Source organism: Heliangelus exortis, chromosome 6 (assembly GCF_036169615.1).
Source record: "Heliangelus exortis chromosome 6, bHelExo1.hap1, whole genome shotgun sequence".
NCBI lineage: Eukaryota > Metazoa > Chordata > Aves > Apodiformes > Trochilidae > Heliangelus > Heliangelus exortis.
This window is the reverse complement of record NC_092427.1, coordinates 7,455,012-7,482,874: the sequence shown is the minus strand read 5'-3', so window position 1 is coordinate 7,482,874 and position 27,863 is coordinate 7,455,012. Positions and strand designations below refer to the sequence as shown.

Genomic DNA, 27,863 nt, shown 5'->3' with positions numbered 1-27,863 from the left:
ACAGAAAGACTCCAGTCTGTCAATACCACATTGTTAAAGATTTAATGATAAAGGTAACTTTTCCTTTTAGTTTGTCCTTATCAACAGAGATACCCAGATGGTAATTTAAGAGTTAAGGCACTAATGGACTCTTCAGTTTCACTGAGCACCTACGTGCTGATTTTATCTTGCAATACAGAATTTCACATCCTCAGCTAAGTCAACAGCAGTGCCATGGCCTTTGGATGAGGATTTGAATCTTACCAGCATCAAACCATCATTAAAGAAGATAGGTCATTTAGGAAACAAAGGAGAGCATTAGCAAAATTCAGTACTAAAAGATGGGGTTGGTTCAGTAGGGGTTTTATGATTCATTATGAATAGCATTTTTTTCTCATTCCCACCCCTTTTTTTTTCTATGCACAGTATCCATAAGAGCATAAAAAACATACAAATTATAACACAGGAAAACTATTTTTTTTCTAAACAGACGGCAACAGAAAATACCTATCAAGTGATCTCATGTGCTATAAACCACTTAACATAATGTTCATTTGATTGATTTGATGGAATGTATAAACTAAAATTAGTAGCAACTTACACTGACCCAATGCAATCTGAACAGCTTAAATGTTACCAAGCTGAGTACTTATTAAAACACCTATTTTTTAGTAAAAAAGCCATAACACCATCTTGCTTCATGTCTGCCAAGTGTCATACTTAAAAAATATGAGCAAAACCACAATTATAAAGCAAAATATAAAAGAAATTTGAAATGTACTGAGAGTAATAACAGATGAAATGAATCCTTTATCTATTGCTGCTCCATATAAACATGCTTTCGCAGTCATCCTTCATTTAAGTTTCATTCTTACAAAAATAAAAATGAACTACACACTTAGCTCCATTACTGCGTTAAGAAGAAAACGACACATCTGTAATAATGATGGTTGTATTTATATACTGCTTTAGAATTTCAATAAGTCCCCACTTTCCCACAATAAGAAGCAGCCCTCTAAATCTTTGAATCATTTAAGTTTATGCATTCTTATGGTATTTCATTTGGGAGTTATGAAGTGTGAAATATGCATCATGATGAGAAAACAATTATCTGGCACACCTGTTGTTTATGCATCTTGTATTTAAGCAGCACTTGCAGTGACTACTATTGCATTCCATTGGGAAATCCAAGATTAAGAGGCTTTAAAAGTTGGCCTGATGACATGAACTTAAACTTTTATATGTAACACGTGGCCTGTACTCATCATGTCACATGCTGTGATAAAATTAGAACAAACCCATGCTAACTTTTTCTATCAGAATGCCATTGAGGAAGATTTTTCCATTAAGAAAGAAAACTTGGATGCATGACTCGACTTAAATACAGCAAATATCTATATCTAAAAAAAACGTACATTTCAAAACCCAGAAACCTACCAGGCAAAATGGATCTGTTGGTCACACAAAAAATAAATACAGAAGTAACTTGGAGAGTTCTAACAAAGCTTACAGTCTAGAATAAAGGCTGTCTCTAACCAGCCTCTATACATGGGTAAGCTGCTAATACACTCAGCAAATAGAACAGGCTGAAATAGCATCCAACAGGTTAAGCCTTGTCATAGGTTAAATATAACTGCATGAAATTAAAAAAAAAACCCATATCATTTAATGTTTATTAGATGCTTGAAGTACAAGGCAAGATTGAAAAAATATATAACAGCACTATTTCATATTGTAGAACTTGCATATTTTGCTTTGTCTCAAAAATGAGCAGTAAAATCTTATTTTTGTTGTGAGGGTTTATCACATGAGTACAGCCCCACAGTTTTCTTCACATTTGGTTACTCTGAAATACTGTCTTAAGAAAAATGCATATATATTTCTTCAAAACTTAAAAAACCTTGCTCTCTTTAGTCAATATTATTCCTACCTTCCTCAGCATCACTTGTGGCTTTCCTAAAGATTATCTGCTCGTTTGATCTACTGGCTTTGGTGTCTCTGTGGCAATTTATTATCATTAGGATAATGGATTTTAGTATAATAATAAATAATAAATTTTAGGATAATAAATAATTAATAAATTAAAGGATAATAAATTTTAGATTTGTCATCTGATAATTATCTATTTCAATTTGTATCACAAAATGTCAGGATTGTGTAGATATAGAAATCTTTTCAGTGTTTTTCTTTGGAACCTCTCAAGTCTGGTTAAGGTGCGTGGACACAGGAAATTCTAGCAGTTAGGGGTAACTTTCTCTACAAAGTATAATTCCCATCAGAAATGCCTAGTGGGCTTTAGTTAATATTTTCTTTTTGTTTGAGAGCAAACTGGCAAGAATTTGGGTGCTGAAATAAAGGACAACAGTCTGACAAGAATAGAGGATCACCAAAATACACATTGCAGATGGAGCAGAGCTCTCAGGTCAGTTTACAAACTCCCCCTAAATAAATATTACTCTCCACTGAATCTTTACCTGTGCCTTGCTTTTACTTTCCAATAACACCCTCCCTCTCCTCTGGTACATCAGGCCATGGTCTGTACCAAAATTTTTTCTGGTGTTCCTTTATCAGCCTAAATTAGATTTAGAGCTAGCTAGTCATTCTGGCTAACTTTTAACTTTAAGAATGAAAGTTTTATAGTTTCTGAAGTCAGAAAAAAAAAAAAAGTCAGGATTCTCCCACGTTACAAACTAATATTCTTGAGGGGTAACAAAAACCAGCTCAGCCATTTCCCTCAAGGGATCTCACAAAGCTGCTTGGAGGTCCCCACACTGGCTGGGGCTTTACACACTTACAAACCTCAGTCCCTCTAACTGGAGATGTCCTGGAGAGAACCACTGCTGTAGATGCTCCCAGAAATCTGCTTATATCAGAACCTCCTTCCAGAGCTGGCTGGATATCAGATGTCAGCCTAACTCAGGTATTATGCTGCTGCTCTTCATTCAAAACTAGAAGTCATTCGGCTTAATTTAGGGACATTAGCCCTGTCTGAAGGAACTCCATCTATTTCCTTTCCTTCTCTCATTATTGACTTGGTTCACCCACTCATCTAACCAGCAGGATCTTATGAACACTATTTCTCTAATGTGGCTTTCACCTATATTGGGAGCTGCAAACAGGTAAGCAAGAAATACAGTTTATAATGTATTACTGCAGGCTGATGATTTAAGGAGAAATTTAAAGCTTTGTATTTCTGCCTTCTCAGAGGTTGTTGGTGTGAGGACACGATGGAAATACAAAGTAGGTACCAGGTCATTGGAAATAATGACATCAGCATCTTCACCTGAAGAAATGTTCCTTTACTTTGCTCTTGAAAGTCTCAAAAATTTCTGAGTGTTCCTTACCAGAACACTGTTTTGACTGCTGACACACAGAAGCATTCTTATAATTTCTGACTGCCACAAGGCTGGATGCTCTTTCTTGGAATAGTATCTTCGTGACAGTAATTGTACTCCCTTGGCAGCCTTGATCTGGAGAAAGCACTCCAGCAAGGCTATGGCCTGAAATCTTTTGAGAATTGCAAATGGTGTAAAAACTATCACCTTACTCCTTAATAGGTGCTCTACTGGCAACAGAATTCTTGGATAAAGTTTAATGTACTAGCTTAAACTTCATATATATCTCAAACACGCTTTAAATGCATGTGATTACCTTTTTGTCTGTTGATACAGTGATACAGCCCTTGAGACTGTCACAGCTTTTGAGCAATTTTCCATTACTGCTGAAATAATTACCAGATCTGAAATTAATTTCTCCTTCAAGCCACCAGTCCTCATTCCTGAGTAAGTAAATACCACTACAGACACTGTGACTCCTGACTTATATTTATGTGTTTACCAAGAAGAGAAGGACAGAGTTTGTTCTGGATTGGAACTTGCCAGAAGGTTTGCAGGTAAGACAAATCAATGTATACAAAGGAACAAATGCGAAGTAAGAAAATAAGCAGATCAACTGCAGGAGTTTTAAAACTTTAAATACAATTTGCTGCTCTTGGTCAGAAGGCTGCCTGCTCTCTGCTGAGCCCAGAGGCACAAGGCCGGAGTAGGAGCTGTCTCCTGTCTGATGGGAATTCTGCTGCTGCTCAGCATGGAAGATTCCAGTTATTTCAATGTGCTTTGGACTGCTGACAAACTGCTCTCTAAGTGTTTGATGATCCTTAAGTTTCATACCCTCAGTTACTTTCTGAACTACTTAAATTGTAGGCTTGATTGCCTTTTAGTGATCTGCATTCAGATATCATCATGTCTAACCATGTCTGAACCTGGGGTCAGATTCTGAGGCCAGATATTCCATCTCCTTTTGTCAGGTGTTAGGGCAATTTATTGCCTTCTTTTTCTTCCCATATATAATAATGTCACTGGTGCAATTTACCCCTTCCTGCTAAGTTGTACAACTGTTTCCATCTAAGTATGTCCAGCTATGCTCTATCCCCTATGTTAGGTCATAGCTGCCAGCTTATTAAAAGAGCAGTTATAACAAAGTAGTTACTGTTTAAACTGACCTTCTGAGAATTGAGAAGACTCTGCTTAGCATTCTAGACAAATTGTTAGACATAAAATTAAACAATCTGGATGGTCCATGAGTAACAAATCACAGAATGGTTTGGGTTTGGGTTGGAAGGGATTTAATCCAGCTGAGAAACATGTGAAGGAAATAGATGCTTCAAGAGTCCTCCCTGATTTTTTTTTGTTCTAGAGTTGATAAAGAAGAATTTTTTTGATGGAAATAAAATGGCAATAAAAATATAATTTAAGATGAAAGATACTGTAAATCTTACGATTGGAAATATTATTTTATATTTCCCCAGCTATGAAAATCGTATTACTTATTTAATCAAATAAATCAACGCAACAAATTGAGGTACTTGCTGCTTTTTACTGCATTTCATTGAAGGATTTATAGAAAACTGTGACAGCAAACCTAGAGAAAAGTGAAAGCAAGTCTTCATCCATAGGAAGAACTCAGCTACCAAATATGGTGAATTTATGTAAACAGAGAAACACAACATAGACATATCTATCAGAAGGCAAATCCTGACCCCTGCTATTCTCAGTAACTTTATAAAAGCCATCAGTGTTGTAAAAGAAGGATATGTAATACCAGAATCAGGATATATCTTCAGTTATATCTTCATCAGTTATATCTTCAGGAAGTAAAAAAAGAAGGTGAACTAGAAGGAAAATATCTGCAAAAAGATCTCTGCCTCAAGACTGAGCAGCCTATTCCTGAATTAAGTCTGTGAGACAACATAGCTCAGAAAAATTCTGTAATTTGGTGATTTTACTAGTCTAAAGTTTCTTTGAAGAGAACACCATGTCATTTAGAAAAAAAGAAGGCAAAGACAGAAATATAGTGATATTGACATTTACATTTAAAAATATTTCATAGATACTATAAATGGCTGTTAGCAAAGCAGAAATGCTACATTTCATCCGTGGCTTCTTATTCCTACTGTTATCCACCCTTTGGATTTATCTTGCCCCTTCAGCAACCTTCTGTATATCACCTTCACCAATTTCCCTCTTCAGTTCCAACTGGTTTCCCTCTACCCAATTTTAAATCTAAAGACTGAGATTCCCAAATGTTTCTCCCACTGCCAGATGAAACACAAGGTGGCCACTAAAATGGAGGTCCCGGTTTTCCCCAAAATCTCTTGCTGTGACAGGGAAATTTTAGTAATTTTTTATCAATTGCATTAACTGAGGAAAATAGACGCTGCTTGGGCAGAAACTATTCCTCTGTGTTAATTTTTAACTAAAATTATTATTATTCCTCAGATGGTGCTGAGACAGAAAGGCTTCCAAGGTTTCTTAATTTTAAGAAGAGAGGTAGACTGAATAAATTAAAATAAAAAAAAATAGGTGATCAGGCTCCCCTTTATTTATGTACCCCAATAGTGCCTGTGTAGAACACATCCTTCAGTTAGAAAGATTATCTAGAAAAATACAGTCAGGCCCTTTGATCTAATGAATATATACACTTCTGGTAAATGCATAAAAGTGTAATACTTTTAATACTAGTTTCACAGTGAAGGATTCCTGAAGAAGTACATGACAACCTTACTCATAGTTTTGCTGTTGTTTTTCTTTTGATCTGTTTTAGAAGCAACACAGTGCAATCAGTAGGGTATAGAGGCCATTATTCTGCAGTCAAAATCTGAACACTGGTACCAATTTTTCATTTAAAAAATCTGTATGATTTGATTTCTAAGAAGACACCCACATCTTGTATTATTTGCTTAAAATCAAATATATAAAGAATAGGGCAACAGTGAAATTCTTGTATTTTTAAAGAAATCTATGCTATTGTTGAAATCTAAGATGTCAAGAAATGTTTAGGTTTCAAAATAAGCTCACTCTTTAATAGAAGAGTCCTTCTAAAGTCAGTTGCAGAATAGTGTGATGCTAACATACAGTCAAATCATAGAAGTTGATATGCACAAAAAAACCCTATTTATTTTTAGCTTGGATCCTCCTCTGCAGCATCCTTCAAGGTTTTTAAGTGTAACAACTGGGAATATTACTAGAATGAGATCAGCATGTAAATAAAATATAACTTTATTGCATCAGACAGTACAGGATGGGTGAAATTACACCTCCTCCCATTAGCAGAATTACCCCATTCACTTTGATTAGGGTCATGATTTAACAGGAATGTCCTTACCCACATATTTTTTACTCTTCTGTAGACAGATATTTAGCTACTGCTCTAAATCTGGGATGTGTGCATTTTCAAGAAGACAAAATCCAAGCTGTGCTTCAGTTCTCTGCAGGCACAGAACAATATTTGCTAAATTTCAGTCCTAAGAATACCCCCTTCTTCAGATTTTACATCTCAGACTGCAAGATCATTGACCAGACACCATTTATTCAAGTTCAGAGTAAAACGAGGGGTGATATATAAATTACTGAGAACTTTCAAATTTGGTAAAAATGACATATGAAGTGTTTGAAGAGAAGCTCTTCATTTTCTGAGGTAAGCAGTAAGTGCATGGATAAAACAGTAAATTTCACTGCTGTCTGGGAGACCTGGACTTTGAGAGTTATCTTAATTCTTTCTCTTCAGCCAATAAAGACAAAGGAAGTAAAAAGAGGGAAAACAATCTATACACATTAGCTCCAGCCAAACTGGAGCAGGAAGAACAATGTGAAACAGTATGAATCCCTCAAGAAAAAGCAGGTGATGGGACTGTCAAAAGTGGAAGATGGGAGCAATAAAGGTCCAGGCTGTAGTGGTTGTGTCAGAAACTCTGAATGCCTAGAGAGAAACCAGTCCTACACAGGAGTCTATGAAGGAAAAAAAGAAGGGGACAAGAAAGAAGAAATCAGGAGATAGTCCTGACAGAGTAATACCTAAATCAACATAAATCAAGAGACAAACAAGAACCTGAGGATAACACAAAACCCCAGATACCTGTGATGGTGACCTGGCACCAGCCTGACTGTGCTTTAGAGTTTTACATTAAGTTTAGCTATTGGCCCTCATCTCAGTGATTCCTTCATCTTTGAATACCAGTTGGTGAGCACATCTTTGTTCCTTCATCAACAGCCCAAGCTGATGAGAGTTGTAGCAACTCTCAGATGTCAATTTTACCTTGAGATATTTTTTTACCTTGAGATAATTTTTTTACCTTGAGATAATTTTACCTCGAGATACAGATGCAGAGCACCAGAGATCTAAAATCACGTTTATTGGACATGAATCAGATTTCTACTCCAAAATAAATTAAGTGATCTCTAATAAGAAATAACTTAGATTGCTAGAACCAGAATTTGGCCTATTGTTAGCAACCTTCCACGTTTTAATTAGACCTCATTTACTGTTCTGCTAGCTCATGGTCAGATTTGTTGGAACATCTGTAAAGCCATTCTATTTCCACAAAAGGATGACAAAGCAATGGATTAATTCACAGTAATGGACTTTGCCAAATGAAAAGGGATACTCATTATTCCAGAATGGCAAAGGAGTAGGAGTCAATTGGTTTCTCAGCTATATCCTCACATAAAATGTTGGGGGGGAGGAGGGGGGAATCACTCTATGCCTTTGAAGATGTACTTAGGTCCTTGTAACACATATGGCAAAAGTTAAATAAATGGGCTGTCTTCCCACAGGAAATTACACTGTTCACCATCAAGAAGAATGCTAAAGAATTCAAGCTTCTCCCCTGCAGAGGGATAATGAACCCATATAATTCCATTTATCACAGTGAAGAAGCACCTAAAAGAGTAAGTTACTCTGCAGGTGTGCTCCTTTCTCCACATTTGCACATAATATGTACTCATAGCTCACTGGCATGTGCTTTGAGTTTCAATGATATCAGATTAGAGATAAAGGATATTCTAATATATTACAGGTATGAACTGTCATTTCCCGCTTATTGACATGACCTTAAAAAGAAGAAAAATATTGTATAATTTTCATAGATATAAAGCTCATTGTTGTCCTTTTGCAACGGCCATTCCTTACCTGAAGAAGGAGGTCAGAAGCTGGTCTGACTCTCTGCTGGAAGAGCACACTTAATGTTCGATTCTGTTGTTCCAAATCAAAAACCCTCGTTTTCAGCTTTATGCATTCCTCCCTCAGATCCTGCAGCACAAGTGAAAAGAGGAAGATTAAAAACCAGGTAACAGAAGTACTTAAAAACCTCTAAGTAATGACAGATACCAAGAAGAAATGCATATGCAACTATTAAAATAGAAATCAGTGAAAAGTGCTGCTACATTTTGTCTGGTTGTTTGATCATCACCTGATAACATTAAAAAAAATCTTGTAATGAGACACAGTAGTTACCTGACATATCCTTTGAGTATTATGTTAGTATAAGAAGTGACTTTGCCAACAATGTGTTTCATTTTGCAGACGACACAATGCAGGAAGCAGCAATTAGGTTATAAATAATGTAATAAGCATATGCTAAGAAAAAAGCATAAGCTAGAGCAAACCAGGAGGAAGTTCAAAGTGATATTATGCCTTCAAGGTACTTTTCTGAAGTTTGAGCCTCTCCTTGCTTTTTTTTGCCATACCCAAGTCAGCATAGTTGACTGGCATATTGTGGATTGTCTGTTTCTTTCCCCCTGCAACTTGCAGAGCTGGCTAGAACATAGAGAGATGCTGATGCACCAGACACGTGGTAGCATGATCCTGTCTGACATTTCCAACCAAATGAAGAACCAAAAAGCCTTAAAACAGGCCAGTGGAAGCAGAAGGGGAGTGTAAAACCTCTTCATCTTCAGGCAAGGGATATTACTGTTTTAAAACTGAAAGATCCAGGTCTTTTAGCCAAGGCTGAGTCAAGTTCATCATGAACAAGCCATTAATGGCTTTCAGATACAGCAAGTATCTATCTCCAAGACAAGACCTGCTTTTCCTGGACACTTGAAGATATACAGGATTCTATCAGAAGAAGGATTTTGGAGAGCAGAATCTGACACTCAGCCTCTCAGCACAATTTGTGCAATTTTCTATTCTGAGGTGTGAGAGCTTAATAAATCAGCATTAACGCTGTCATCAGATCAACAGATTACATATGGGAATATTAAGATGCAGCCATATCTAGCTTTGTCTTCTAAAAAAGCCTAAATCTCCAAAATAGTCTCCCCTGTTCCTTTAAATTTAGGACAGCTGCTTCCCTGTAGTATTGCCTACTACTTTCCACCATATCAAGGTGGAAAAGCAAGCCTCTGGATCCCCATATGCTGTTCTGTCAATACCATTACCAACATGGTGACCTAGCCTATGAAAAAACAACTTCAGAGGAGGAAATTTTTGTCAAATGTTGCTTAAATTCTTCCCTACAGTTGGTCTGCTTTGCACTGTAACCAGTACTGAGGTTGTAAACATCTTTTTATGCATACAGCATGTACAAGATTTTATAATACAACTGAATGAATGCAGGTTTTTTCTCTTCATAGTTTCTTTTTTTTTTCTTTTGGGTGGCTGTTGAAGTGAAACTGCTATTGCCTTTGAACAGGATCCCCAAAAAATCTTGAGTTTGATCTTCTGTAAAGCTTTTATTTCTGTCATTGAAACCTCTTATCTCTGATCTTACACAAGGCAATCTCTATTAGGAAACTGCAAGCATCAAGACCCATCATTATCTGCCTTTCACAAATAATCAGAAAATTTCAAACCGAGCCTTAGATGTTACAGCAGTGTTTAACATTTCAACACTGCTAAGTGCAGTGAAAGAGAAAAATGATTCACAGGAACTGACAATGTAGAAAAAGATTTAAATCTTGGCAACATCTCTGCTTAAAACCTTCCTATTTTACATTTTTAAAACCATAAGGTTTATGCTTCAAACTTTAGACTTTCTGTAAAAAGTGAAATGTAAGATAGATAATTGCCAGTCCAGATGTTATAAACTGTGCCAATGGTAACACCATACATAGTCTAGAGGAGAAATGAGGCACATTAAGGTAGCAGTATTCTGGCAAAATAAAGTCTGAATTTAGAAAGCTGAAGTCTTAAAATTACCAATTAATGCAACTACCAAATAGCTGAAGCATATCATTCCTCTCCTGTGGACAAAATGACTAGCTCTTAAGATAGTAATCTCCCAAATATCTAAGGTATTCCTATGTTCTCACTCCAGTAATGCCCAAGCACCTCTCAATTCTTCATTATCCTCTTCATTATGCGTCACTCATCTCCAAAATGGAATTCAGTGCCCCCATTTAAGGTTCCAGAAATACTCTACTCTTCCTCTAAAAATGCTGCTTCTTTTTCAACACTGAATTTAAATTTTAAAACTTTTATTTCATTGACAAAAATGCAGAAGAAATAACTTTCATAGAGAACCCAGAGTAAAAAAAATATTTTCCTGAGTATCCTCCTGTATGCAAAGAGCAGATACACAGATCACAGAACAATTTCATTAATGGTGTAACTAAAACTCCCAACTGCTGATCCAGGTCTTACATGGAAAAAAAGCACAAAAAAAAATTAAAAACAATTTTGTTCCCAGCACCCTTAGCATCTGATGTGAAACAAGAAGTTTTCAATGGAAGGAGATAGAATGGATGTTTCCAGTAAGTATCAAGAGTATACATGTTTGTCTCAAATAAATTTGTTGGCTTTCTGACTTCTTAAATTTCCCAGAGGTAAGATTTTCTATTAGTAAGTCGTAGAAAATCCATATAGTTTTGCTGCACAGGATGGTGAAACTTTGCTGTGTGGCTAATTCAGCACAAATCTCAATTTAATATAGTTTCTTCATAGTCAAAGTAAAAAAAAAAAAAAAAAAATCTTCTCCTATTATAGGAATTCTATACGTATTATAACAAATTATGCACTTGAAAAGTGCACAGTTAAGACTATAATTCCATTTCAAGGTTTCAGTGACATTGATAAATCACTCAAGCTTTGCTCACTCAATTTGTGTCACCAGAATCTCTTGGTGGGATCAGAGCCTTTCCCCATACTGGCGAGTACCCAGTGCTTCAGTCGTTCCATTACAGCATATACTTCATTTAAACAAAAATTAGTCCTTGAGGGACAATTTCAAATCCAGAGCAAAGCTCACGCAGCCTGCGTTACTGCACAGAATCATTCTTCTCTGTTTTCTGAAAGCTCTCAGCTTTTCTTCATGGCTCACCATGCCCCAGAGGTGTGTTATCTCACCGTGCCATGACTGCCTCTGTCTTACTGCTCAGCTCCACCACAAGAGATTTATCTGTTTACTGGTTACTATGTGGATTATGATATCTACCTATTGGAGACCCGTGTGAGGAGTTAAATTTCCTCTTTATTTTATGCTATTGTGTTCCTGTCTTTCCTTATAAAAGGACTTGTATGAATGGTGTCAGGAGCATTCTAACAGTTAATACTCATTAGCATTTAGAAGAGCACCCTCTTTGCTCTTTCTATGGATATTAAATTAACTGTTATTACTCAGTAATAGGTAAATAGCTGTTAAAGCTCATCAATACCAAGTAAATCACTTTTTAAAATGTATTCAAATCTGGTTTTATTTTATCCATATGAACTCCTTGGTTCCCATGGGTTTGGGAGGATTCATTACTGAGAAAGTCTGCAGTTAGCAAAATGTCTGATGCCTTTGCAAAGAGACTGAGGAAGCTTCTCTCTTCACTTGAGGAACAACTACAATATTCCCAAACTAGAGATTAATACATTGAGATTAACCCTCTGGTAAATATTAAATCACATATGGTTTTATATAACAAAATGTGAACTAGGTTTTTGTGCGTATTGCTACAAGGATATTTCTCCATTTCCATTTAAGCTGTACTGAAATACAGATTTGGGATTCTTTTAAAAAACAGCTGAAGTTAGGTTTCTAAAAGGTGTCACAACAATAGCTCTGCAGACTGCAGTCCTCTGAAGATACACAGACCATAGAGCATATGTGTATACATAGTAGAGGAAGAGTGACACAGCACAGATAACAGCAGTGCAAGATTCCCCATATGTTGTATTTTGCACAAATCACCTCCAAGCTACAATACTTTCAATTGCTGTAAGGCAATTTTACTCTTCCAGAGTAAAACACTTTGCTGTGCATCAAGAAAATGTGGGATTGAACACTGATACTTCAAGCCCCAACCTGTGGCTGTTTTATAGCCACAGCTGTCAAGTGAAGAGATTTAGGGAATGTTATTACTTCTGGATTCCTGATGCTAGCTTGGGCCACAGGAATGTGTTATCTATATAATGGGCAACTGCACTCTCCAGGGTCTTGCATCACTGACTTACAGTGACTTGGACATCTCTGTCTTCAGGGCAGGATACCCAAGACCAGACTCAATGGGGTCAAAACATCTCTCTGTGCATCTTTTAATATATCCATAATGCCAAAAAACTGCTTCACAGAAAATCTCACAGGCAAGGATCTGAGAAGGGTATCCAGCTTTCTCCCTGATTTCCAGATGGCCAAATGCAACCTTGGGCACCTATTTACCATTCACTTAGGTGCAGACAGTCATGGGTATGGCCATTTGTCTATCCTGCTGTCAGGGCACACTCCCCCCTTTTAGGAGTGGAGCTGGCAAAGTTTAAGGTCATCTTGTTCAGATCTGAGCCACACAGTAGCCACCTTGCAGCTAAGCAGCACTTTGCCTCCTGGATCCTTGAGCTGTGTCCTAACCCTCTGGGTCTGGCTTTGCTCAGACCTGCTCAGTGACCACAGGACCCTGACACTTGGTGCTCAGCATCTTCCCTGCCCAACTCCTTTGCTGGGTGTTGTGCTGTTCTGAATGATGTTCCCAATGGAACCTTTGGAGCCAGTCCTCAAAAATCTATTCCAGTACTTTGCTATAGTTTCATCCAGAAAGCTTTTCATCATGTGGCAGAGGGTTTTGATTATCTTAACTTGGTGTTTCTTGCTGCATTTTAAGAACATCATTTCTTGTCCTGGCATTCAGTGCAGACAGAAGAGTTTATATTCTTCTTTGCACTATAAGCACTAAAAGACTGTATTTATGTCTTTTTTCCAGACTTGTCTTTTTAAAGCTAAATGATCCAAAGCATTTTAATAATGTCACATTCATCAAGTGGTCTAGATCTCATAAAAGATCATTTCATTAATATTGAAAGGCTTCATAGATTACCATTATAAATCTTTATATTTTGTTTATCTTCCCCACCACCTCCTCCCTCTTCAACAAAATGTCATCATGGAGTCATATTCAACTCAAAGACCACTTTTTTGTAGAACTGTCCAACAAGTTATTCCCCATCCTCTCTAGGCAGCTGATTATTTCTGCTTATCTGTACTACCTTGCTTTTCTCTCAGTTTATTCTTTTTTTTCCCAGATAGCCTTCATTTTAGCAATTTGATTTTTAATTTTACTCCTCCCACCTCATCTAAACCAACCACACTTCACATGCAACAATTTGGAGTGTGAACAGACACTTTAGTCATGACCTGACCCTGAACAGACCCTGAAAGGTCTGCAAGCACCCTACAAGAGTTTTCCCTGAGCAGTACTTCCCCTGCTTACCCAGGTGAATGGAGCAGGAAGACAACAAAAGTTTTTTTGAAACAAAATACCCATACTCTATTCCAGGTTGCCAGCCCATGAGCAGAGCATCTGAACATGCATTCTGCACATGGAGCCTTCTCTTTCTCTCAGGTCCACCCCAGGAAGTCTTCCCAGCTCTTGACATGCACTGTAATTTATCTGTTTTATGTTCTGCAGAAACTGACTGTGGGAGTGACATAACTCATTAGGGATAAGGAGTGGAAAAAATCACCATCTGGAGGAAGGACTTGCAGATTATATTGTCTCAATATAGATAAATAACACAAAATTGGATACTGGTCCTAAACGATCAAGCCTGAGGACTGTACAGCCACACAGATTTTTTGCTCACTGGGGTTGCAAAACACTTGACTTTGGGCCTGACATGTGGCAGCCTTGGTAATCACATGTGTGAGCACAGTTTAAAGATGTATACTATATAAGAATATACATCTCTCAAGTGAACAATGAACAACTGCAAGCTTTGAGTTACACTGCAATATAACTGCAACTTACCTTCTGAGTAAGTAGAGCCTGAACAACCTGGTTAGCTACCTGAAATAAATAAATAAAATAGTTTAAGTATAAAGTATAGGTATAAGTATAAAGTAGTTTAAGTATGTTATCATGTCTTTTTATGCATAACAATACCCTCTTCTGTGGATTTGCACTCCACTTTCCATCTACAACCACCACCAATTCCAGTATTTTTGTTACTTACTAGTATTTCCGTCACATAATGCTAGCAAGAATATCAGAAATGCACATTAACTACTTTTGTTCTGGTCCTCCTTATAAACACTGTGTATTGTATGAGTTACAGTATGATATGATAGACATTTGTTTTTTATGTCATCTGTTCTTTGGACTAGATTAAAACTTCCCAGTCCTATATGCAGATGGTTTGCATCAGCACGGATTGAATGAATTCACTAGAGCTGATTTTTGCCAGCTGAAGATGGAGTATTCAATGTTTTCACGAAGTTTAATTATTTCTTGATTCAATATTGACAAAATGGTACATCTTTCATGACAAGGAGAAACCATAAAGTACAACAGAAAATTAAAGTACCTACTGTCATCAGAATGGGGTTGGATGACATTCACACCACACACCTTAATTGACTTGAGTGAGATTACACACCATTGATTAGTACAACTATATATTCAACAGGGAATTTTTGAAGCTATTTACTTTATACATCCTTTCTAAGTTATATTTACCAGCAGGAATAGGAGCCAGGAAGGGGAAAAAGGAGGGTCAGAAAGAAGAACTTAGGTAAGATTTTCTGTTGATGACATTTATTTTCTATGTTACATTTCCACTGTAATTTAGAACAATATATGCATTTGCTATCACACAAGCTGCTTGCCTATAACTTTTTCCTCTTGCATTTAGGCAGAGAAACTTGGGATCCCACTCTGCAAAAAGAGAGAGAAGTTATGGTTCCCGGTTGGGTTTTGGCTTTCAGAAAAAGTGTATGCAGATATCACCATATGTGCATTGATTCTTCTTATTAAAGAATTAAAGAAAACACACCATGGATGAGTTGGGAGGAAAGAGTTAAACATCATTAATTTCTGTCTTAATTTCTGTTCGGTTCTTTTAGATTTAAAGCTGTATTTGATTCATATTGTCATAAAATTGCCTTGTATTAATTTTCTTCTCCAAACTGTCCCTAACTTAAGACAGCCCATGGAACAATGGTCACATAAAATAGTTCTATACATAATATTAGAATGGTAGTAACCAATAAAAGTAAATATGTTACAGATTTGAAAAACCATGTGCCTTGCCCTGTAGGCTTTCAGAATCTACATCTGACAAGTGTTGTTTCTGGCATGTACTTTTAACATCTGCTTGCTCTACCTGAAAATTGAACAAATCATACTGAAGACATTATTTCTGTACTTTCTGACTTGGAATTACTTCACCAAGGAAGAACTAAAAGGTTCTTTGAAGCGGGTACCAGTCATTCACAACAGAATAGCCTACGAAATTACTCCTATAGCTTTATATATTGCACGGAGGAGTGTAAATGGCATAATCTTCCAAATGGAAAAAAAAAATGAACGTGTTGATGGTTATGTGACAAATTTTCCAGCTCAGGGTGTATGAAGTTAGGTATCCAAATGGAAACACCTACAGGTGATCCTGAGCTACCACAGAGCTCAAGAAGAGAGATATGTAACTTCTTTTTTCACAAAATGAGGTTATTTTATTCTAGTAGCGAGCAACTTGGCAAATTGTGTTACCATTCAAAGATTTTCAGGTCTGCATTATTGGTTTTCAGCAGGAGCAGAGCTGGGAAGTCTTCAGTGAAACATTCTGCAGTTACTAAAATTAATTTAGCGTTCAATAAGTGGAATAACATTCAAACTTTTGCACTACAAATGACACTGCCATCCCACTCCCACAGCACCAATGCCCAGATGGAAATAAACTGCTAAGCCAGCAGGTCTGCTTTATTTTTACTTACAGACTGGATGTGAACAACTTAGGCCAGCATGAGAAAACTGGTAGTCACAACTACCAAAAATCTGAGGAAAGTGACACCACTAAAGGCAGAGGGACTGACTTCTGACATGAGGAATATGTGCGCTTCCCACTGCTATGAGGCAGAACTGAAACTCAATCCCAGTAAAAGGCAGGCTCTAAAATGACTTGACCTGTGATTCATTCAGTTAATCAAAGTGAAAGAAGGAACAGAATAGGGATGGTTGGTTCTTCACTGCTACTATGTAGTAGATGAGGCTGCTTGCCTCCACGCTGCCTGCCTTGCTACTGAACTTCAGAGCCAAGATTTTTAGGTGAGGTTTCCTTTTGTGGAATGCAATAAAAGAGATAAAAGGCCCAGCTTCCTCTTTTCCTTCCACAATTATGTTTACATATGCATGTTATAAAGTCACCTTAATAGAAAAGGTATAAAGGAATGAATCAGAAAAGAGACCCTAATGTAACATCTCTTGCACCTTTTACAAGTACTGGAAGTTCTTACAGCTACCTAAAACATGTGGCTTCATATGCACAAAGACATTAAAAGCAACATGAAAGGTCTTCCATTTTATTCAGATCTTACAATGCCTTTTTTAAGACAACTTTGTATTTTTTAACTAATTCTTACATCAGCAAAAATATCACCTACCTTAAGCTGCACAATTTCCTGCACCTAAATATGGTGAAGCTTGACAGAAATCTCAGCTGGCTCAGTGATGTGAATAAACATGAAACTACCATTTACTAATAAACTTACAGCAGAATTCCAGATAGGAAACTTCAATAAAGCATGCTAACCACAAACCCTAGAGGGTTGCATCAGGTTTTTCAGAGTCAGAAAGTTATGTTTATGGAGTATTTCTAAATTTAAATGAGCTCTTTTCTTATTTATCAAGTACATTTTTTTCCTTAACAGTGTTGTAAGGTTGTTTACATGTACACTTCAGAGATGAACAATTACTTAAAAAAATCAGTGAATATTTATTAAAAATCATAAAGGACTCACTTCAGCTTGACCCATACTCTTTTCAGATTTCATCTCCATGAACATTTGAGTTTTGCTGCATCTTACCATGAAAATGATTACAGAGCATTCATTTGTAAGTCAGAGGTGCAAGCATTCATCCAATATTAAATGTGGGACATTTTACAAATGAAAAGAACTATGCAAAAGAATTGATTAATAAAAAGAAGAAAAATGAGATGAAAATACTGGCAGGGACAGCTTTAAAATATTCAGCTCTGGTATGTTTTTGTCACATAGAGACAGAAAAATCATGGTGGTTATTTCCCCTTCCTTTATATACAGATAAATAGCCACCAACACCTTCACAGGAAGCACAGCAAGTGTCCTTCCCTCATTGCTCTGATGCCTGAGGGACCAAGCTATTGGCAGGGTGGCCAAATGAAATGATGAGTGTCCTGAGCAGAGTTTGCCCATGCCCATGGGACAGAAGCTGCAATTTGATGATGTTCAATGCTGGGTGAGAAGTGGCAGCATTCACCCAATAGTTACCAAGGGATGGTTCCAACCTTCATTACCTTAAGGGCCTGGCAAGCATCCCAAATGTATGTGGCAAGGCATGAGCTTTGGAGCTAAGAGCTTTTTGTGAAATAGCTCAAGATATGATCAGTGTACTCATAACTAATTGGACTGCAGAGGGAAATTTAAATTAATGATTTTAGTGGGCACTCAGAGGCCTTGGTGACAGTCTTAGCTGCCTCAGGTTAGGGTGTGATTACAGCCTGGTGTTCTCAGGGACATCTGTGTTCCTCCCTTTACACCTACCACCTCTCCCTGGAGCAAACCAGAGCTGCAGCACAGACAGATACAGAGCTGCAGAGATGTCTGCTCCTAAAACGAAGTCCTGAACCCCAAACTAGGGCAAATCTGAAGATTTTTTTCACATTCAAGAAGTGGGGGTGGTGTAAGGTAAGCTATGAACAGAGGAAGTATTAGACTTCAAGTCTTAATGGCAAAAAAAGGTGGAAGACTTTTTTTTTTTCAAATTTATGGAAAGTATTTTATTTTCTTAAGATCTTCAGTAATAATCTGTGCTTGGAAAGGATTTTGTCACATACAACACATCCTCAGAAGACTCTGGATGGAACACAGAGGTTCCTGGAGTCACTGATTAGGCTATTGGCTAATTAAATTTACGTTTCATCTCCTATTCTCTTTATTGTTATTATTGAGATGTAGGGTGAAAACATGCGATGTACTGTGAAGCTCCAGCAGTGGAATGTGCTCAGGTGGGTGCTAACCTGTGTCTCCTTCAGAACTTGCAATTATTAAGCACGGTTTTGTTGTCTGAATCCCTCCTTCACCTCAGTGATCAGAAAGGATTAGGGCCAAGTTTGTGTCAGCTGAAAGAATTCTGGTTACACTACCACTGCCAAAGCACTGTGGGGGGGTAGAGAGGGGAGAGGAAGAAAAAATGATACCAAGCCACAGGGAAGGTCAAGAGAGGTCACTACACACAAAACAGAAGGCAAAAAAAAATAAGAAAATAAGCAAACAAAAAATAAAGCAGGGAAGCACAAAACCACAGGTGATAAGAAGCACTTCCTTCTGAAAAAGTTGACACAGTGGGAGAAGGTGGATACAGCTGTGATAATATGGAAGAACTGAGAACAGCCTGTGTAATTTTGAAGATAATAAAGTTCAGAGCATAGTTTGATATAATTATTCACCCTTTAAACTGCAATGGTCTCTAAAAAACATGACCCAGAAATGGAAATCCATCACATTAATGCAAATACAACAAAACATATTCTCTGTCCTTATAATCCGTATGGAGTGTTTTGCTGGACTGGACAGTTATGGTGCTTTACTTATTTCTAAAATTAATTATGTAGGCAGTTTGCCCTAGACAATCAGAAAATATTTTTAAATTAAGCTGTGTAATTTAAAGTAAAGTTAGTAACTATCTGGTAATTTCATCCTTATCACCAAGATACCCAAATATCATTTAAGCAAGCACTGAATGCAGACCAAGGCTTTGCAGGTATCCCAGTGCTAAAGAAATATCTGCAAATCTTTTGCTCCAGCTGCCTGATAAAAATATCCTACAGTGTAGAAGTGTGGATTTGCTGATGAAAATCTGCACTAAACTGACTCCTGCCAGTAACCACTCAGCAAATGCTGATCAAATATTTAAAAAGCTGGTATGAAGACCTGAGCTGTCACCTGTGTGCTTTGCACACTCATGTACTCTTTTCTCAAAGGTATTGCTGAAATGCTACTGGAGTTTTTGTTTTGTTTGCATGTTACCTAACTCCTTATGCTCCTCTGCACCCTTGATCTGGAACAGGTAAATGATTTCTCCTAAGCAACTCTCTGAGCTACTCAAAACCTTGAAACTATTTTAACCTTTGTTGTATGCTGAAGAGCCTTATTTCAAGATAAATGGAAGGAACAAGTAAGCATCAGTATATATACACATCAAGTTGCATGCAATAGGAGATACTACACAAACTTGGAATGCTAAGTATTGCCAGAAAGGAAATGATGGGTGTATTATGTAGCTGTAACTGGAAGGTCTCATCAAAAGCTGAACCACATAGCAGAAATTAGCCAACAGCTAGAAAAAACCCAACATAAAAAGCTGTATATGTAACTTTAAAAGGGAATGGAGAGACTAAATTCCCTGGTTACAGAATGCATTGCACAGGAAACCTGGGGAGGGGTTAACAGAAGCCACTGCCACCCATGTTTCACTCTACAGAAAAAGAGTAGATAAAACCTAATAGGCAAATTATCAAATTGTCCTCCTAATGAAACCAAACCAGTTCCAAATATTGGTCACAGGGTTATCAACTTTTTGGTGAAGAGATCAAGTCAAACCAGGATTTACAGCAGAGGTCATAGAGAACAATACCTATGACTTCCAGACACATGTTCTTGGAATTAATTAGAATGAGGTAATACTAGAAAATTACAGTATAATGTCAACCTTGTAAGAGAGGGAGAGATTAATTTTTATTCATTTAATTATAGAACCAGGTAAGAATAACCTTTTTATCTACCTTACCTCATCAAGACATCTTTCATACTGTTCTCTCTGATTTTCATTTTCCAGAGCCAGCGCTGAATTCTCTGCCTAGAGAAAAACAGAATAAATAAATAAATATGTAAATTAAACAAAGGGTATCTTGTATCACACATCAATTTGTAACAACTCTCTGGGTGCTTACTTTGTGTATTTCTTTGTGATCCAGAATAAAAAGCAACACACAATTTATTTTCCTACAAGTTGCTATTTTGAGTGAAAGCAGAAGCGATGTTCATTTATAAGATTACTCACGCCATGCATTACAATTTAGAACAATATTAGAGCAGATATTCTAAGCATGCCCATGATCTCATCCTGTCAGGTGCAATGGAGCAGGTAGTGAAACACTATAGAAGATATACTAATATCTCTTTTCTTCCTCTCCCTTTTCTACTTAGAGTGAACTTGCTATCTGAGCAAGCCACTTGGAAGCAACGAGCAGCAGAGGGAAATAAAAGGAAACCTTCTGTAAATTTTCACCTGTGGGAGTCCTTCAGCAGCTGGGTTTCTGCAGTGGGTAACTCCAGGTGCATTGGTTATCCTACAGCTGATGGGTGAATCACACCCCTTAACTAAGCCATAACAATTTATTAGTTTTTACTTAAAAACCAATTCTTACCATTTCAAGAGTGAGAGAGATCTAAATGCAATCTGCAGGTCAAAGTCAGGAAATCTTTCTCTCTTGTATGTCAGTTTAAATATGTCAGTTTTCTGCATAGTAGTGCCTTTCCTCTACCTTGAATTTCCATTACTATCATATTTTTGCATATTGCAAACAAAAAAATGGCAGTCTGATATGTAAATTACAGTAACTCAATGTATTTTTCTCCGTATGACAATTTCAGTACTTCTTTCAGTACTGCAAAAGTAAAATCTCTAAATTGTGATGTATACAGTTGCATCAAAGCAAATTTCAACCAGTTTACTCTTAAATACTAAGAAACTAAAACATTATGTAAAAATCTGTGAGTTAAAACTGGCTCTAGAAACCTTTATGTCTCCCATGCATAACTTCACATCATGTAACCATAACACCAAGATCAAGCATTCACATAATTACAGCTATTATACAATTTATATTATTTGATTCACTTCAACCTTATGTCAACCTACAAAACCAAATTCTGCTTCATAAAAATTGCAGTTATACAAATCAACAGTCATAAATACAGTTAACATTTGTATTTTTACAGAAAAAAATGTCATATTGTACAGAAAAATTCTATGGACAGATGCACAGTTCTCTCTCTTCTTAAAAAAAAAAAAAAATATTTTTTTTTTAAATTTTTTTTAAGAAAATCAAGGATTCAAAAAATGAAAATTCCAAAGTCCAATAAAATGATTCATTAACAAGTGTTTCATATACAGCTAAATCCTAAAAATAAGATTAGGATGAAAATGTAAACTCACATAATTATCAAGCATATTGAAAGACAGTAAAGACTAAAAGGGTGATAAGAAACAAGGGCATATAGAGTTTACTTATTTACAAGTCTAAATAAACAACTGTATGGAATCAGTGCTTTATCTTGAGGGTACAATCAAAGTCAGCAAAGATGGGAAAAATGTTCTGCATCATATTTCCACAATGTCACCTACCACTGGATTCAACATATGGCTATAAAAAGTCTATGGGTGATCCTGCAGAGAGCACAGTGAGATGAGAGAGCAGATGCAGAAGGAAGGAGCAAAGTAGGAGCAGAAGCCACAAAAGTAAAAGCAGCAGTAAGAAATCAGAAGCTGGAGGGTAAACACTCCTCCCTGCCAAAGAGACTGTCAGGTACAGTTATCAGTTTGCTTCAACAGACACATTCTTGCAGATTGATTAATAAAGTGACAATTACAAATAAAAATTTATTTCTATAAATGAAAGATTTTCAGATGTATTATCTTTGAGTTTCACCCTGGAATGCCATTAAAAGTATTCTTATTGTTTTGAAGCCATGGTTAAAGGATTAGTCTGCACTCATACACACTGGTATACCTCTAAGTTTTGATTTTTTTAACTTTAATTTTTGCTAATATATACATGCATTGCCTGATTTTATCCTGAAATAGTCAGGGCAGTATGCTCCCTTATACAGATGTTTAAAGAACTAAAGCATATAATTGTACCACACAAAATACAAAGAGAGTTCCCCATATTTCTCTTACTCCGTATTTTTGAATGCTGTAAGGCTGTAAAATGGAAGCTAAATCCTCGTGGATCTTTTAGCTGAATGTCTGATTTCAGTGAGCTATTCCTTTACAAACAGGCTACCAAAATTAGGGAATCTGAACTTGACAGCATAGTAAATAAATACGTTTCCCCCCTTATCAAGCCACAGTGGAAACATCTGTATAATAAAACCCTTTTTCACACCACTGGCTTCCAAAGTCTAATGAAAGGATGCAATGCAGTCAATGTTAGCTTGACTTCTCTGCTTCTTGATTGCCAAGCAAATCATGACTATTTATTTGGCATTTTTGTAATGAGAACTGGACTAGAAGGGAACACTTGACTGACTACGCTTAAGATCCTGTGCAAGTTCCCACATCATGGGAAAACCAGTACTTGATTGATTTACTAAATCACTCCATATTACAACCAAATACTTGATAACAATCCTCATTCCCTCAAAAGTATTCATTTGGAAAATTTGTAACAACACTTGTGGTCTCAAAACCCTTCCTCCTAATCCAAACTTTCATTTATTTAACAGAAACCACTGGTGGTTTTGATGTTATTGTAAATCTGCTCGATTTTTGTTCAGAGGGATCTGCCTACCTCCAGTATTGCATATTCCAGGCATCTTTTGCCAGTTAAGCAAAGTAGGTCTCCTTGGAGGAAACCACTATTACATTTTGGTTTTATTTTCAGGCCATATTTACACTGGGCTGAGCCACAAGAAGCCCATGATTCTCACAGCATGAAAGCTACTGCACACTTGTAGGCCCCCAGAGGCAGAGAAGTCCTTACCCCTAATGCAATAACAATTCCTGTACATATCCTAGCAGGGGACTAGGCAGGGAGAAAAGTCAGATCACTGATAATGATGCTCTGTTAGGTATCAGCTTGATTTCTGAAATCAATAGGTATAGGTGTCCTCTAGGAATTTCTCTGTATTTTATCCTATATGTAGAAATAAACCATCTCTGGCCCCTCAGCCTCACAAACACTGAAAGTGATGCAGCCCAGCAAACTGCTTCAGACAAGTGACAGTCAAGAGCTGCCACCAGTGCCTAAAGGCAAGCATGGCTTTTCTTGGGGGTCAGGTCTCAAAGCTCAGCATCATTCAGTCAGCCAAAAGTAACTGGCATAATTTACCATGAAAGGAAACATTACATGTTGCTCTTGGTTCATTATAGATTCAAGGACCCTAAAATGTCAAAACAGAGGTACTTTCTAGTTCTGATATGGAAGAAAGTATTTTGCACCAGTCTCTCCAAATTAGAAAATGTTAAGATTTCAATCATGACTCAGATAATGCTAAACAGCTTCCAACTGCATTAATTAGAGACAGCTTTGCTCTGAATTGTGAGAATGAATTTATGGAAAATCAATTTGAAAGTGAAACCTTCAGACTATTTTGTATAATAGACAAGTTGCTTTGTATTGATAAAATTGCTAAGAGACAGCCATTACAAGAGACTTTGTCAACTCTGATTTTAAGCCCTTTCTCAGGATGGAGAGAATTTCCTCATTTCCTAGTAGTGAGGAAAATTATTTTTAGGTCAGCTTATACTTTTCTCTTCATAGATGTTGAAGAACATGCTGTATTTTCTCCTGCAGCGTAGATGTTTCATTCAAGGTGAGCAACAGGCAGACTGCACACCTGATGCATTGAGGTCCAGTCCTGCTCCTGCAGACATCTGCCCTTTATTTCCCATTAATGTAGACACAAGTCAGATGCGAAGACTTAAACTCTACTTCTCTTCACATGACACAATGTTTCTTTGAAATCCTTTTAGGTTAAGAGGAAGTTCCTTGGTTCAAAATTAATTTTGTTCACTATGCTACAGAAGGAAGAAGCAGACAGACAGCAGCTTTAGCCTTTTGCATGTTTCTATAAGTAGTTATATTCTGGTTCAGTAAAGACAGGCCAATTAAATTTTTTGACAAAATTTCTAAAACAGTCATGATAATTAGCTTTAGGACACCCTTAACATCAAACAAAGAAGCATCCATACAATGTACAAACACCTAAACTTTAAAGTCTTATGAAAATGCATCTTAACCTGAAGTCTAAAATGCATCTCAAATATATTCTTAATGTGGTCATATTCCATTTTCTGTTATTGAACAACAAAAGACACTACAGCTTTTTGAATCATAGGGAAAAAAACAAATACAAACAACTAACCTCCTCCCCCAAAACAGAGGGAAATGTTGTCTCCCAAAACTTATTCATTATTATTTGGCACTGGGGCAAAACCTGCTCTGCTCCTTTCCAGTTTGGTCTTTTTCTCTGGGTTTACACAGTCATAGCACAAGGTCTCCCACTGCTCTCACTATGCCAAATCTGAGACTTCTGGGGAGGTTCAGTCCCCACCTACACTGACAGAACACAGCAGCTTTCAGCTAAATAACAGCACCAGACTGCACATGTGTGAAAGAAATATACAACTGATAACTATACTCTTATGCTCATACCAACATTTACGACAATCTCTTCATTGTCTTCACTCTTTACAGCTTTAGAGAGGATTATTACAACAGGTTAAGGATTATCTAATAACTATACTTTTTTTTCACCATTTGCCTGTCTTTGGTAGAAGTGGCAGGTACATTCTTATGTTTGAGAATGTCATGAGACATCCACATCTCTTTCAGATTTCCCTAAGTGGCACTTGAGGGGACAACTTTCAGCTAACATCCTGCAAAAGCCATTTCTGTGTGCTTCTTGAGAGAGCAGACTGAAGTGCTTAGATCCTGTTTGAAAAAAAGATTTGGATTTAAGTCCTTAAAGGGATTTTCAAAAAAGTTTAAACTTTACCCTTCTGTGCCTTGATTTATAAAGTCAAGAGAAAAGGTACAACAACATTTTGTTATTTAGCTAGCCTGTTCCAACCCATTATGAGTTAGGATGTACTTGGTGCACAGCCTTCAAGTGAAGAACTACTTCCTGTAGGTATTAGGAACTCTTCAGCAGAAAGTCTTCTATGTTTTTATAACCACAATGAAATGAATTAAAACACTGCATTTTGTACTAGAAATCATGAATAAAAGAGAAGCACACACAACCCAATTTCCCTTACTAGACCATTCTAGAGCTGAGACAAAAGGATGGGAGGTGGAAGGGAGAAGAAAGGGGAGAGTATTGTTTATTTTGCACTAAAGGGAAAGGAGTTGGTAGAATCATAGAATGGTTTGGGCCAGAAGAGACCTTTAACAATTACCTATTCCACCCCTACTGCCATCGCCAGGAGATGAAGGTCTAAAGGTTGTACGTCAAGATAGCAGCTCAGCATGCTCTGAAGGTATCATCAATAAAGGTCAAGAGGAACAAAGTTATGACAGTGAACTTTAAAATCCCTGACAGGATGCTACAACATCTGTTACCATGTGTACTACTTTGTTATTCCTACTAAACCATTTGTCTGTTTATAGAAAGTTTTATTGATTTACACAGACACTCATTTGTCATGCCCCGTGCAGTGTGTTAATGTGCTGTCCAAGAACTTCAGATGTGCTCAGCAATTTTTTTTTCCTGCTTTCAGCCTCTGATTTTGTGTATTTTTGTGGTCACAGCTTCCTATGGTGGACATGAGACGTCAAAACCTTAGTAAAAACCTGCTGTTGGTAAGGTAACAGGTAATGTTGTTTTAATCTTATGGCATTTTTTTGTTAAGATGTTATTCTAGGAAGAATTTACCAGGTTACCACTTGAACCATCACCATATCTTTGGTTGCAGGAAACTCTTTGTAATATTCATTTCATGTTACACAGAAAATTTATCCCTTGAAAGACTAACTCAACAAATTGTCAGAGAAAGGTTTAACAGCATAGTTATGCTGATTAGAAGTTCTGAAAATTACATTTGTATTTTTAAATCAACATAATTATGGTAACAAAAGCCTTAATTTAATTTTGGCTCTATGAAAGCATTTCTACTGGCTGCTTGCCAGTGCCTTTTCTATTGCTACAGACAGCTAGGAGCAAAATGAGAACTGCACCTCATGACCTTCCTGGGAACATTTGGATGTTTGCACCTTCTGCTTTACCTTGTGCACACCTTGAGCAACTATGAAGCATCTCCCAGCTGAACTGCAGCTTATGCCACACTAAACCTTGCTGGGTAGTACTGCTAGGGATAATTCCTGAAATTCAAAATTCCAAGAATGTATTTTTTAAATTCTTTACTGACACAAAAATACCGTGATATTACAAGGAGACACCATCAGGTCTCAAAACTGTCTAACTCATAGGCCATGCCATGCTAACAATAAAACAGGTTTGTAATCTCAGAGAGAGCAGTAGAACCTTATTCTAACATATTCTAGAAATCAGAAGAAATATATTCAACATCAGAAAGTTAACCACTTAAGATCACATAAAAACTTGGGTTTAAATGATCCTAACAAAAAGTAGCCCAAGGTCTCTGCAGCTGCATATGATCTTTTACCAATTATTGATGAGCTGATTCATGTATTTAAACATGAATGTACACCAGAAATTACATAACAGCTTTAAAAATTTTATGGATTTCAAGCTCCCAGAGATCAGAAAACAAAATTTGCTTGTTTATCTGCAGATCTGCAGCATATTTCAGGCTCCCAGGCTCCCAGAGAGGGCTCATAAGCACAGAGCTTTTTCCTGTCTCTCAAGTGTGTCCCATTTCCCATGAGAAGAAACAAAGGGTGTTAGATATAAATGATGAAGCCTCCGCTTGGAAAGAAGGGGATAACTACAATTTAATCCTTAAAATCTACCCATATTGCATAAACATATGAATTTCAGGAGCTGAATCAAACAAACCAAAACCAAATGAGATTCATATCCTGCTGATGAAACTGCCTGCTTAAAATGACTAAAAGTAAACCTCATATTCCTGGGAATTCCTCTGTGAAATAACTTTACTTTTCATTTGCTATTCTTCAGAAGTTGGGGATGTAAATTTTTAACTGGTTTAAGAATGGTAATATTTGTCTTTTTTATTTGGTTAACTCTAATGTTGTTAAGAACGATGAACCTTTAAAACATTCAGCATTTTCCATTCTGACAGCACAGAATGTCTGGAGCTGACATTTTAAAGAGAAGGTTAGGAATAGATCTAGCAAAACAGACTGCATTACAAGCCAAGGTTTATCATCCAGCAAATAAATATCTAGGCTACTAAGAGATATATCAACAGTGGCTTTGTATGTTT

General features: G+C 36.9%; 1 protein-coding gene across 6 annotated transcripts in view; it reads right to left on the bottom strand.

Moving 5' to 3' along the window:
• Positions 1-27,863, bottom strand: part of NCKAP5 (NCK associated protein 5) — a 432,579-nt gene that overhangs the window by 46,186 nt on the left and 358,530 nt on the right. For all 6 annotated transcript variants that reach the window (XM_071746512.1, XM_071746517.1, XM_071746511.1 and 3 more), the window contains 3 exons: positions 20,493-20,561; positions 14,478-14,516; positions 8,446-8,565 (listed from right to left, as the gene is read on the bottom strand). In XM_071746512.1, the coding sequence (XP_071602613.1) occupies positions 8,446-8,565; positions 14,478-14,516; positions 20,493-20,561 (228 nt within the window). The remainder of the gene's footprint in view (positions 1-8,445; positions 8,566-14,477; positions 14,517-20,492; positions 20,562-27,863) is intronic.